Source organism: Molothrus ater, chromosome 1 (assembly GCF_012460135.2).
Source record: "Molothrus ater isolate BHLD 08-10-18 breed brown headed cowbird chromosome 1, BPBGC_Mater_1.1, whole genome shotgun sequence".
NCBI classification, from domain to species: domain Eukaryota; kingdom Metazoa; phylum Chordata; class Aves; order Passeriformes; family Icteridae; genus Molothrus; species Molothrus ater.
In genome coordinates this window covers 76,085,633-76,100,462 of record NC_050478.2, presented here as the reverse complement: position 1 = coordinate 76,100,462, position 14,830 = coordinate 76,085,633, and the positions used below count along the sequence as shown (strand labels likewise).

At 38.8% G+C, this 14,830-nt stretch overlaps 1 protein-coding gene across 4 annotated transcripts in view; it reads right to left on the bottom strand.

Annotated features, from left to right (window-relative positions):
* Positions 1–14,830, bottom strand: part of CDH12 (cadherin 12) — a 643,007-nt gene that overhangs the window by 40,595 nt on the left and 587,582 nt on the right. For all 4 annotated transcript variants that reach the window (XM_054515894.1, XM_054515895.1, XM_054515891.1 and 1 more), the window contains one exon: positions 4,966–5,219. In XM_054515894.1, coding sequence (XP_054371869.1) covers positions 4,966–5,219 — 254 coding nt within the window. The remainder of the gene's footprint in view (positions 1–4,965; positions 5,220–14,830) is intronic.

The window sequence follows — 14,830 nt, the reverse complement described above, 5'->3', positions numbered from 1 at the left end:
CGTATGCATGCCCAAAGCTCCATTCTTTGCTTTAGTAAACTGCCTTATCAAGTTATTTTCTGTCTTATTTCCTCTCCCTGTCCAGCTGGAAAGGGAGTGATAAAGTGGCTTGGTGGTCACGTGACATGTCTCCAAGATCAACCCACCATGGTCCTTTATAGTGCCCATGGAGCAAGACAAAGGCAGTTCTATCTCTCTCTTTCTCTTTGACTGTCTATCTATCTATCCATCTTTCTATCTATCTATCTATCTATCTATCTATCTATCTATCTATCTATCTATCTATCTATCTATCTATCTATCCATATTGCATGCTATAGTAATAGCAGTTATCTAGCAGCAAGGTCGTTTGTGGGACATGGGGGTTGTCAGCTGTGCTCCTTATCTCTCTGTTTTGGTGAGTTTGCTGGGAATGTGTTAACACAAGCAATAGCTCTGTGCTTTGCCCTGACATGGCAGCCTTGTTATGCAAGGGGAGCTACCTTCTGTGGATGATGAGGAAATATATCTCTCTCCCCCTGCCCAAAATTGATGTGAATGGATTTATAATACAGGCTCCCATGGACATTGCTCATCCTTATTTAAGCTGCTTAATACTGTTAATAGTATTAAGGAATACTATTGCCACGCTATGGGATTTGTGGAATCTGGTGTCGTCCTGGTGCTAGAGAAAACAAACTTTAAGTATGGAGATATTGAAATGTGCCCTGAGGCATCCAGTTCCTGGGTGGTAGGGTGTGTGGAAGAATTTGGGCAGGTTCCTAGGGTGGTTATTACCTCCAGTTACCTGTGACTTTACACCTGAACATGTGACCAACCCTGGCAAACTGACCCATCAGTGATGGAAGGGTGCCTTGCCCACCCCAGTGAAAGCCAGCAGCTTCTTGCCCTGTGCTGGGGCTGGACTTGTGTGTGCCAAGCCACTGTTCAGTCCTCACAGAGGACTGTAGTTGAGGCAGGAACCCAAACTGCATTTGAGGACACTATGGCTGACACAGGGACTCAAACCACAGCAACTACAGTACTAGCAGCAGTAGTGAAAACAAAATAACAGATAAGGGAAGCTACAGGTCCATATAATTGATAAGAAAGGGAGGAAGAGGAAAAGAAGGAGGAGGAGAAGGAGGACAATCTGGAGAGTAGAGGTCACATGAAAAAGCTGGTCATTCAACAAATAAATTTGAAGGAGTGAGACAAATCAAATAGGAACCTGAAGTTCCCTGTTCCTTGACCTCATCAGAACTTTGAGACTTGTGGAAAGACTACAGTTGCCAGCCAGGTGATGTTGAGATAACAGGACTGACAGTCAACAATAGAAGGTCATGAGGCCACAACAGCTAAAATCCCTTGCTAGAGATGGGGAAATTGAAGGAGGAATTGGAAAAGAAGGAGCAATTTGCAGTCTTTAGAGATGGCCTCTCTAAAGCATGAGGGCATGAAATCCATTTGAGGAAGACCTTGTGAATTCCCCAAGAATGTGGAGCACTGCACATGAAGGTGTCTAGTACTTGAGAGAATTAGAAGTCCTGGAAGTGCTTTATAGTACAGTAAAAAGTGATAATGTCCCTGTCTAGGTTTAGGGACAAATTTTAGGAGAAAATGCCCTGTAATGAGAATTTTCTCTAAAGAAAAGGGTTTTGATAATCCTACTTGCCAATGAGAGAAATAAATCCTAGTGGGTCAAAGTGAAAAAAAGTACGAAACAGTTTATTAACAAAGAAAAATACCAAAAAAGTGCCTGCAAGAGAGGAAAAGGACTGAATAAATGCTAGATACTGAAACTTCAAAAACTTGACCCCAACCCCCCACCAGACAGCATAGCCATGAAGCAAAGATGGTATCAGGGAAGGGGAGAAACAGGAGATAGCATAGCGATTCGGGCAGAATAGATTGGAATCTTTCTGATGCTATTCTCTTCCTCGCAGAAGGAGAAGCTGGTGGGTTTAAGTGTCCTTTCTTGTGTTGGTTTAGCTGCTTTGAGGTCTCAAGTTTGGGGCAGACTCCCCACCAGCTCCCCACATGGGCCAGAAAAAAAGGAAAAAAAAAAAAGAAAAAAAAGAGCAGAAACAGTTCAAGGAAAAAAAAAAAGAAAAGAACAGTTCAAGGAAAAAAAAAAAGCAGCTGTTTCTGGGCATAAGCAGACAATTATGAAATAAAGAATCATTATAAAATCACCGCAAGACAGTCCCTAAAGATCCAGAGGATGCCCTTTACCCAATGACTATATGGAGGAAGGTGGCTCAAAGTGCCCAAGAAGCACCATCATATAACAAGTTGTCCCAAAACAAAAGAGACCATGGTCTATTTACTGCTGGATCTTTCTGCATGGTAGGAAACCATTGGAGGTGGAAAGCTGCTGTGTGGAGTCCTATGCAATGACTGCTGAGGGAGAAGAAGAGCCTATCTGCAGAAGTGAAAGCCATCCAACTAGCCCTAGAGATTTCTGAATAAGAAACATGGCCTGTATTCTATCCTCTACACTGACTCCTGGATGGAGCCCAATGTCCTGAGGTGGTGATTGCAGCAATGGAAGAAGACTAAGTGGCAACACAGGGGCAAACCCATCTGGGCTGCTGTATTGGGGCAGGACATCACTGCACAGGTAGAAGATATGACTCTGAATGTAACTCATGTAGATGCACATGTGCCCAAAAGTCACACCACTGAACAACACCAGAACATTCTGGGACATGGTTCACATTTTTCTGTGGGCATGAACCAGCTGAATCAACTCATAAACATGACCCTGGGAAGACTTACGGAGCTTGTTGGTGTAAGGGGTCACCAGGAAGAGCATAAAATGTAGGGGTATTAACTTAATGTATTAATGTAGATGCACATTTGGACACTTAAGTAGTGAGTTCACGGCTAAAAAACGTAGACATGGACATTATAAAATGGCTTAGGATTCAATATTCCAGTGAACACAGTACGTGGACAAACCATCGAGAGACAATTATTTTTCTTGTGTAGTTGCAAATACAGAATCAGTAAAAAGCACTTGAGTCTCCTAGGAGCATTTGTGAAACAAAAAACTCTCACTGAAGACTGGTTATACATCCAAATGATTCCACTGTCATATGAAAAACTGCTTAACAATGTGAATATAGGCTTTCTATCTGGTTGCAAGAGAGTATGGTTTTAAACAGAATATTGACATCACTGGGGCTATTTTCATGGGCTACCACCAGGGAAAAAGGTTCAGACTTGAGTCTTTGTTAGTGAAAGTTTTGATCCTTTGTCAGAGATGGAATGTGTCACAGACTCATAGACAAATGCATTTCTATATTTAAAAAAATGAAGATTATATTAAAAAAAAGTGAAACAAACAACAATAGGAATAGTTTTAGGCAAAAATTAACAGTGACTTGACAAAGCAGGAGCTAAACAGTCACTGTTATATGTTAAATTTTTGCATATGATTACAACTAACATGCTTATTGTATGTTTTGAGAGTATAAGTACTGAGCCAAAATATACATAATTATTAAACATGGATTTAAAAAGTCCAAATTCAATTTGTAATCAAATATGCATGAAAATGCATGCACTCAGGAGACACTAGTGGCATTTTCCTGTTCTGTCAAAGTCCCATTTGATAAACATTAATATTTAAAGACTGATGACATGCACTAGGTCTTTAAAATTTCTTATGAAAATCTGGGGATAAAAATGTTTCCTGAAGTCAGGTAGGCCCAGCACAAATTGGTACTGGAAGTATGTGTTAACAACTGCCTACATCTTAGACTGTGTCTAAGCTTTGAGGAGCTTCCTTATGACTTGGTTCACTTTAATCTTTTTAATGTGGCTGTAAATAGGTTCTCAAAATCAATATATTACATTTGTCCTTTTTATTTCATTAAAATAAGCTACAGCAATAAATGAGAGGCTTGCCTGGCAGGAGTTTCCTAGTGCTGAACACAGCCATGTTGGTCAGCAATCATGTCCCCACAGCATCAGCCAAGACACACGTGATGATTGTTTATGAGAGCATTTGTTCTTTGCAAGATGTAGAGAATAAGTGGTGAAAGGGGCAGTTCCATCACTCATAGCAGTCTAACTCATATAGACATAGCAAGTAAAACCTTCTTTCTCACTACTGTACTTTGGAGATATTTTTGTGGAAGACCCAGTGTAGAGGACCAGACCTAAGCACATTTTGTCTCAAACTTTCTGAGCATTGCTACAGGAAAGGTGTGATCAGAGAGGATCCTGCAGAGGTGGGGCTGAGCTGTTCTCAGCCAACTTCCTGCTCCACCTTGAGACTCATTCTCAGCTTCCACCTGCCAACTCATTTCCTGGAGAAATGCTGTCTGTGCATGTGCTAACAAAACTGTGTGAAAAATCTACTTTACATAAGAGGTGTGGACCAGGTTAACTATAAAAGTCAGGGATTGGGCCCCCTCAGTCTCTCTGGAGATGTGTTGTGGCATGTGAGCCAGCACAGTTTAAGGAGCTTGTTGTGGGAGTTGAGAACCTATTGAAGTGTATCGTACAAAATTAAGGGTTATCACTCTTGTGGAAGAACATTTAAGAATTTAAGGGCTTGTTAGCCAACACCTTGTGAGTCACACTAATATTGATGGTACAATAATATCATGAGAGTTCCCTGACATGTGTCTTTGTTCAGACTGAAGGACAATTTATAGCAAATATCACATCCTCTACCAGTGGGTTGTGACACCCAGACACCATGCTATTCCTGAGTCTTAGCACGCCATCTCTGAAGTCATGTCAGTGTGTGCTACCTTACATGATCAGTATGATAAGAAGCTGTGAGCACTTTATGATAATTCACCCAAACGAGCATCTCCTTCCAATATTTTTTCAGAGCATCAGTTACCTGTTACAGTGACAGACTAGGTATATTTTATATCTTCATACTAAGTTCTTTGCCAGTGCATCCAACTGTCAGTAGCACTCTGGGTTGTCAGAGAGTTACTAAAGGAGGAAAAGCTCTCTTACCTAACTGAGCTGCTGCCAGCATCAAGGTCTTGTGCTGTCACTGCACCTATAATGGTCCCCACAGGTGTATCCTCATAGACTTCCATCGTGTACATGGGCTTGCTGAACACTGGAGGTTCATCCATGTCCAACACATTTATCTTCACAGTGGCAGTATCTTTGAATGGACCCACTGAATGAAATCGATGGTCAAGATGGAGATTGGAGGCCTCCACCTTAAAGGTGTATGCCTTCTTTGTTTCAAAGTCTAATGGCTGTAGAAAGAACAAAAGCAAAACATTAGATTTGACTAAAAATTCGACATTGCAAAATCACTTTGGTTGGATTAATCTGACAAAATTTAAGATGCCCTTTGTGTAAAATTCATCTCCTGAGCTAATCAATCATTTAAGTTTGTTTTGCAGTTCATCTTATGCTAAGGTGAATTTTGAAATAGGCCAGATGAATCACAGTCAGGAAATTACTGCCTCTCTACATCAAAAAAAATCAGGATGACTGGCATGGATGTAAACAGTTACAGTGTAGATGTCTGAAGTTAAATGCGTGAGATTCATCTCTTGCAAATGAGCTGAGTGAAGGTTAGTCAGAGATTTGCATTTGCAGCTCCCATGCACCAGCAATCAGCTGTCTCTAGCGGATCCAGCTCCTTAAATAGAAGATTTCCTGGTTTTTTTAGCAGGAAAGTCTTTCAGAAGACCATGACAGTGATAAAGATGAGCCTAAATGTAAATTCTGATATATACTAATGAGTCAAACCAAACTTCAGGTACAACTTGGAATGTGAGTTCTAACCTGATCTGAAACAAGCCTTCCCTGTAAAACGTCGATCTTAGCGGTGAACTGCTATTCATGCCATATGTTTGATCTGCATGTACTTTGCAAAATGCAGACTTTGGCCTTGTCTTATGATTCTAGGTGTAATTCATAAGGTCTTGAAGATGACACAGCAGCTTTTGTGTAGTTGTGTGCAGTTTTGACAGAATGTATCCTGCAAAATAAGGTTGTTTTGATGTGGGTTTCTGTCAGCGCATATCAATTTAGTGCCTTTGCTTCTAGAAAAGTAATCATCTCAAAACCCTCAATACAGTCTTATTTAGTTGAAAAGATGCAGAAGCTTTATTTTCATTTAAAGGGTTTATCTCCATTGGCTTTCATGTTGTTTTTAACGTTTCTAACAGAGCCTTTTCCTGATGTCTGGGTAACACTGGCACCTAGTGGTTTCTGCCTATAATTGTTAAGCTGGAAATTTGCTATCAGGAATGAACAAAAAAAGAACACGTTCACATGTCTATGAACAAGAATATTTTAATGTCTGTTATTTTTCCCCAGTGTTTTCAGACAGTTGTCACAGCCAGGATAGATTTAAATTCTTCAGTTTTCTGTCCTTGTCACAACAGGACATAATTGGCCAGATGACTGGTGTAAATTGAAATAGCTCCATTAAAATCAATTGAGTTACCTTGACTTGCATTAGCTGAACCATAATGATTATAAATCCTAATAAAAGACTCTTTCATTTAAGTAGACTAGATGCTAAGTCTTTTTTTTTTTCTTTGAGCTGGGGACTTAAAATTAGCCATATAAATTTTAATGCCATAGAAATAATCACACTTGAAAGTAATTCACTACCAAACACAACCATCCTCCTACAGACAAAATTACCAGAAAAGCCAGTATGTGCTGTACCTTTGTGTCTGGACTGACAGAAAGAAGAAGAAACCGAGCCTGAGAAGAAACAGATGAAATTAAGTCTGGTAGATCTCATGTCCCAGTGGTGAAACCCTAAGATGTTGCCTTCACTAAAAAGCGACACGTTGGTCCATTATCTAAAATGCTGCCACACTATATTTTCATTTTCTATACTACTCATGCATACTTGTTATGCATTGCCAAAATAATTTTACCCAAAAAAACCCCAAAAAAACAAAAAACCCAAGACAACTCTTCTCCAGATATTTATATCAATTGCTAACACATTTTCAAAAAACATAATAAGAGGAGAAATATGAAGTTTAAGGACTTAGTCTGGAGAAGAAAAAGTAGGGGTTAAGCTAGAAATAAATGATTAAGACAAGAAGTAAGAAATCTAAGCTCCCACATAGGCAGTAATTCTGGGTAATACCTTGTAGATATCTTTCCTTCCACCAAAATTGCATCAAAACTTTTCGTATTGGCTCCTGTATTACATCAGTATATTTGCAAAGAGAATTATTAATGGAAAGAACCATAATTCATGCAGTCTTTGCAGGCTGTCTTTCACCAAATTACTCTTAAAACACTTATACCAGTTCATAGTGCATGGCAGCCCCCAGTCACAACATTTCATGGTGCAAGGGGAGCAGAAAGCAGGAAGATTTCAAACAGTTCTTCTGTCCATTGGTATGTTCAGACTGGCATATTTCACTGCACAGGTACCCAGGGAGCAGGAAAATGGCTGCATTATTTTTCTATCCCTAGCATTATGGGGAAATACTAATGTATATTTTTAAAAAGACAGCGTGATCCCAAGAAAGGATAATGTTTTTCCACTGTAACCTCAGAGGAACTCATCTTGTCTTTCTGTCCTTCTATGGGTCTGATGATAAATATAGTTAGAGGTTATGCAGCCAGTGCAAAGCACAGATGGCAGTCAAAATAAGAAGAGACAGGCTGAAAGTGATGAGCCATCATGAGAGAAGGAAATCAGTGACAGACTCCCACAAAACAGCAGAAATTAACCTTTAGCCTAAGTGAGGCTAAACCTCAGCTGAAATGTATGGAGAGTTGGGAAATGTTGCAAGTGGTAAACCTAGGACTTAAATAGAAAAATACTTTATACAACATGTATCATGTAACAAGAGTATGGTTTTATTGTCTTGTGTGTATGGGGATTGTATGCTACGATCTCCTGATCAGTTCTGGTTTACCCATATTAGAACAGTTAAGTCATATAGATAGCATTGACAGTTTAAGATTTAGGCATTGCTCTGAATTGTCCAAAGTCTGCCTGAAAACAGTAGAATTGAATGTCTGCATAAGTCTCAGGCAAAACCCTCTGGATTTTTTGATTTTTGGTTTAAACATATTTAAAAACCATTTTATTATATTTTTAATTTTTAGTAGATATCACTAACATCTGTCCAGTTAATGAGTGGTCCACACAATATTTTACCTGTTTTTGTTACTAAACCAGAAAAAAAAAAAACAAACAAACAAACAAACAAAATAACTCCATCACTGTGTTTTGCTGTTATATAATAGCTGTCTGAGGGTGCTCAGTCCCACTTTTATTTTGAATCTGGAATGCTGTTAAGGAGACAAACACAGTAGAATGCTTGAATCATACAAAAAACTCCAAACCACTCCTGTAAGGCACTTAAAATGTTTTTTCAATTCATCAGATTTTAATGAAATTATTTTATATATATTTTTAATAGGCAAGAGAAATATTTATTCCTTCTATAAAAGTAATTACATGCAGAAGTTAAATTTGAATATGGCTTTTATTTTACAATTTTTTTTTTTTTTGCTGTAGTAAACAGTATTTTTGCCAATAGTAAGGTGATGCCTTATTAACTGTGAACTATTCAATAACTGGAGTATTTCTAATTGATATTATATATACCACTGACAGAACAGATGTATTTGGCCCCCTCAACTTGTCCTCATCTGCTTTCTCCTATGTTGAGGTTACAAGCTGCTTTACACAGCTGCCTAGTAAAGTGCTATCAGCATATACACACCTGTGCACAGCAAAGCCATTCTACAAATCCTCAAATCAAATGCATACTGACAAATCACTTTACCTTGCAACTCTGTAAGCACCATGAATGGGCTTATTTAGTATGACTAGGACAGCACAAAAACAGCTCTGTATAAGAAATAAACATATTTTGAAATATTGCTGTTTTCCACATTCAAGGCAGAAGTTAAGAAATGATGCTATAGTGGGAAAGAGAAATATTTCAAGAACTGAACAAAAAAATGGTCTGAAAGATATAATGAATTCTAATGATAAGCACAACAAGGGTGAAAAAAGAATTACCCTGTCAGTTTGTTCTGCTTCACAAAGAGGCAGGACTGGAAATTCCAGAAATTTCTGCTTTTTATCCACAGATATCCATACATAAGAAATACTCTCTCACATAAGAGAGTATTGTTTCTGATAGAGGCTTTCACCTACAATGATGGAAAAGCTGTATTTTGGGATGAGATTTTAAGCCTCAGGACATATGGATAGTTATGGAAAGTAAGACTGGGTTGATAGGAAGTTGATAGGAAGTGCATAATAACTTAGGCTTGACTTCATACTAGCATTGTGCAATTGCAGAATAGCTCTGGGTCATATGTGGTGGCCTCAAAAGCTGGAAACACTTTCCCCTTCAAATGGGTTAAGCACCGATGCATTTTGTTAAATTTTGGCATAAGACAATTTGTTGTGCATTGACACAATTTCTATATGAGCAGTTAAATTTCAGTAACTGGACTTCTTCACTGGATTCTAAATAGCATAAGGAAATAAGCGGTGCTAATTACAAAGTGCTAATTACAAAGCAGGTTTAGTAAAGGCTCTAGATCAAGCTGGAGCATTCATTAGTTAGAGTTGAGAATGCACAGTAAAAAAAAATAAGATCTGTAGTGAGTATTTCAAGATTTGATGGCAAGTGGGCAAAATATATGTCTGATCTGTACCTGGAGAAGGCAAGAAGATGACCATTGTCAGGGATTCAGTTGTTTGCTGCTCTCAAGCGTCTCACCCATTTCTGAAGGTGTCTTTCCCTGTTCCAGGGAAAACCAAACCAAACAGCTCTATCCACAAAGCCTGAAGGTCTCCTCTTCCTTACTTTTCCTGTTGTTCTTTGTGATTGTATCTGCACACAGATCAGTAATTTCAGCCTGTACTGAAGGACTTAATACCACCCGCTCTTCCTTCTCAAAATGCACAGCCACTATTTGCACTCCCACAAACCCATGAGTTATGATTACAGGCAGACAGTGTCTGTGCTCAAACTTGCAGAGGAAATTCCCTGCCTTTGGAGAAAGAATGGGTGGGGTGGTGTGGGATGAGAAGTCTGTACAGTTTTGGTAGTAAAGCAAGGAGTAGCTTTAACACAGTTTTCACTGAAGGACATTGGGAGTCTGCCTTATGCTCACTCTTGTGTGGTACAGGTGTTCTCAGACTGTTCTTAGATTACAGCAACATCCCAGATGTTGTTAGATTACAGCAACATCCCCGAGCTAGGTACATGGGCTGTCCCACGGGCAACACAACTGAACTTAGCCCACAGTCAAAGCACTATTTACTGACTGCATTTAAGGCTTCTAAAAAGCCTCCTGAGGTTAAAAGGAAGCACACATTCCTAATACTTCCCTGCAGCTTCTGGTTCTGTTCATTGTCCCACAATTTCTTTTATTTCATCATCACTACAGTTACTGTTTCTCACTGTGTAATGCTATGCCATGCTGGGATTTCAGGGCCACAGCTTTGCTATCTGATCAGTAAGTTTTGGTCATGGTGCACAACTTAGAGAAAACTAAGATGTGTTTGTCCTCTGAACTTCCACTGAACCATGTAGAGAAGTTCACCGAGTGCAGTGGAGCAGTGTAAGATCACAACAGGTGGAGCTTAGAAACAGTTGTTTTCCAAGGTGTTAATTAAACACTGCACAAATTAGTAAAGCAATGTCTTCAAGCATAACAAGTTCAGTATCTGAACCCTTCTCAGTTTCTGGATTAGCACATCCTGAGCTAATTAAAAGTCTTCTGCACAAAAATGGAGTTGTTGTATAAACTCATCCTTGGTTTAATAAATTTAGTGACAACTTTCAGAGAAGGTTGGAACCTTCTATTTTCCTTTACCGTTGTGCCTGTTCATTAAAGATTTCAAAATCAGTCCCTTGCCTGGGACTGATGCATCTGAGGTCACTATACTCTGGCATAAAGGAGATGTCCCCTTCTGTCACCACCTTTCTTATAGCTTACACCCACCATAGTTTGCTGAAGATTCAGGTACAATAGAAGATGCTATCTAAATACCAAATGCCGTAAACATTTTATTAAACAACACTAGACAAGGGAGGGAATTATAATTCTATTCCTAACATAGCAATATTTCTATCTCTCTACAGAGAACTTTCTACAGCACTACCCTAAAGCCAAGTTTCCCTCCCCTTTCTTTAGGGATATGATTTTCCCTTATTTTTTATTTTGAGAGAAAAAAATAATTACAGTACTAACCACACAGTGGTGCTAGATGGCATTTGGATAGTTTATTTAGGAGAACATAAGAAAATTTTTAATACATGTAATTAGCACAAGAGTAGTAGTAATCAGACTTATATAGGATCATGGCACAGAGAAAAAACAAAAAAAACCCAAAAAACTCAAAAAAACCCCACAAAAAAACCAAAAAAAAACCCAAAAAAAAGAAAAAAAAAAGTGAGCAACCAAAACAGAAAAAAAGATTATTTAAGATCTGCAACTTGTCCAGCTGTAGCTGTTCTTACCAATTTCCAAAGCAGAGAATGGCACCCCTGAAGTAGAGTATGGCCTTCTGCATCTGTCAACACACTTAGTGTGCTAAAAGAACAGTTTACTCTGTGCAATTTTTTTCTCATCAAATGTATTTTCCACCAAAAATAAAGGTAGACCAGGAAGGCTTCATTTTTTATCAATTTTGATATAGAAATCTCTCAATGTTTTTCTGCATAATAACAGACCAAAAAAGCATCTGTGCAGTGATGGACAGCTTCTGGCTGCAATAAATTTTTCAGGAAAAATAAAAGAAAATTTTATAAAAGGTTTTGAAGTGGCTCAGCACTGAATTACTGCAGCACTTAAAGCATATGCTTACAGAATATGCTACAATAGAGAAATTGTGAGCCTGTTTTTAAAGCATATAGCACTTTCTATTAGTGGCTTTCACTGTTTATTATTTTTAATTCTTAATTGAATGTGTTGATCTTATTCATTTACCCACTTTCATTTTTAAAAAGACTTCAATACATACTTAAATATTTGCATAACTTCACACGGTCAAATCAGGTTGTGTCAATTTTATTTTTTACTTCACCTCTCTAATTTTCTTTCTGCATGCCCTAATGACGTCTTAAACATTTTCTGAGTTGCCTGCCCACTTTTCTAAAGATTATAGAGCCTCTTTTTTCTCCTTAGTTTCTTCAAAAGCTCCCTGTCCAGACAGGTCAGTTTGTTGTTGTTTTTTTTTTTTTTTTCCTGCAGCTGTAGCTTGTCCTGTAGCTCATCTTTTGACTCATAGGGATAGAAATCTTGAAGGTGCAAAAGCAGGCTTTCCTGAGGTATGGTTTTCCTTCCTAGACCTCTTTTTTTCTAAGGGCTGTTTCCCAAGGTACTCTCTGATCAGCATCCTGAAGAGGAAAAGTTTGCTTTCCAGAAGTTCAGTGTAAAGCTTTGTTGATCCCCCTCCTTGTTTCATCAAACATTGAAAACTCTGTGATCACTGTACCCCAGACAGCCTCTGACCACCACATCTCCCACCAACCCTTCTCTGTCTGTAAACAGAAGGGCTAGCAGAGCCCACCCCTAGCTGGTGATCTTCAAACATCCTCCAGCTGCTTACAGAATAATATATCCACCGCTTCATCCTGCTTGGGCAGTCTGTAACAGACTCGCACCAGGATGTGTGCCTTGGTGGTTTTCCCCCTGATTCTTACCCACAGGCACTCAAACCTCATCACCATTGACCTCAAATTCTATCTTGTCAAGAGACTCCCCAATGTACAGAGCCACCCCACCACCTCTCCTTCCTCTCCCATCCCTTTGAAAAGCCTGTGACCATCCATTGCAGCACCCCAGTCATGTGAGTCATCCCACCATGTTTCTGTGATGGTGACTATGGCATAGCTTTCCTTCTGTGCCATGGCTTCCAGCTCCTTGCCTGTGCAATATTAGTGTACATGCACTTCAGCTGGGCTGATTTCACCCTCGACTCAGACTTACCACCCTTAGGCTTATATCTGAAGAGCCTGGTTTCATCTCCTTCCCCCTTCAAACCTAGTTTAAAGGCCTCTCAATCAGCCAACTCATGGCTAAAATCCTTTTGCCCTTGTTAGATAGATGAAGCCCATCTGACTCTAGCAGGCCTGGTGCTGTAAAAGTTACGCCATGATCAAAAAACTCAAAATTGTGCTGATGGCACAAGCCCTTAAACCACTTATTGGTAGCATGGGTTTTCCTGTTCCTTTCATCATTCATCTCTGCTACTGAAGGAACTGAGCAGAGCATTGCCTGCTCTCCTGCAGTGTTCATCAGGAGTTCAGGCAATGCTCTGCTCAGTTCCTTCAGTACGAAGGAACTGAGCAGATTTTCATCAACCAAATGACCCAGAGCCTTGAATTTCCTTTTTAATTACCCTGGCACCCTTCTTATCAACATCATCACTGCCAACCTGGATAACTAGCAGTGGGTAATAAATACATTTAACCACAAGTATGGAATATTCTATTGTTGTGTATGAAAAAAAAAAGAAGTACAGAGGAGGCTTAGGACAAAGAGAACTGAATCCTATCAAAAACCTGCTCTTGATGATGAAATATTAATTTTTAATGGTTCCTACTTACTGCATTTCCCACTGGCAGTGCATATGGAGGGGAATGCAGCTGCTCAGCCTGACAGCTCCAGATGGACCCATTTTTGAGTCATTTGCATGGAGGGAAAAAGGTGACCAGAAGGGTTTTTAAAAATGAAACTAAGTCTACAAATTCCCATTAGGAGGAAACAGAACACTCAAAGCTTTAGTCAGGAAAGAAGGGGGGTGTTAAGAGGTCAAAGACTTTGTGTCTCGTTGACAAATTACTTCCTGTGAGTATAGTGGCTTCCATTTTATGTGATTAAAACTAGTAGAAGAGTCAGTGACTTGATATCATCTTGTTCTTTAATGCATCCATGGATAATTTACTATTTCCCAGGTCAGGAGGTTGAAGCCAGGACTTCCATTATTAGAATGGATATAATGTAAGTATAGATCAATGGTCAGAGCCAAGGAAAGTTAAACACCAGCATTCTAAATTTTCTTAGAATTAAAGCTTCACTTTTCCTAAAGCTTATCCTAATATACATGTCCAGAACTCTTTCCTTCCCAGACCCTTGTAAAGTGTTCAGCTAATAATTTGTTTTTTTCTACAAAATTTACACCCAGAAGCCTAAGCTGCCTATAAAACATAACTGTGCCTTCCAAAATGAACTCTGGTTCAGATTTCTTTCTACCGAACAAGTTGATCGTTGGTGTATATGTAAATGCCTGGCTCAGAAAATGATAACTGGATAAAATGTGAAACTCCCTGTGTCAATTTCTCCTACTGAGTGCTTTAATCACTAAATTCTAAATGAAAGGTGCCCTTCCCATCTTTGAAATTCATGAATTCAGTAATCGTGAACTTATTCTAGTGTACTAAAGCAACATCAGTGATTGAGATGTAGTGTGTTTTTCTGCACGAGTATTTTATAACCAGCTACTTGGAACACTATCACAAGTTTGGAAGTAAGACATGGCTATTTGCCATTTGGAACTCTTCTACCACAAATAAAAACTGTGTTCATCTTAGTACTTCACAATATTCATTATCAAAATAGCAAACACAAAGTGAAAATTTTTAAAAGAAAAATGCTTTTAAGTAAAAATTTATGACATTTTATCTAACATAAAATATAACTCTTTCCATGATCTGAACTGTTTTTTGCATGGTTTTAGGTAGAAAACTTCCCAAACAAGAGAAATTGTACTTTCTGGACAGAGATTAGAATAACTTCTTCACCATGACATTATTTATGAAACATCACACCTAATTGTATGTGAAATGAAAGTCTAAACTGCAATGCCTTTTAAAATGAAGATGACAACCGTGGATTC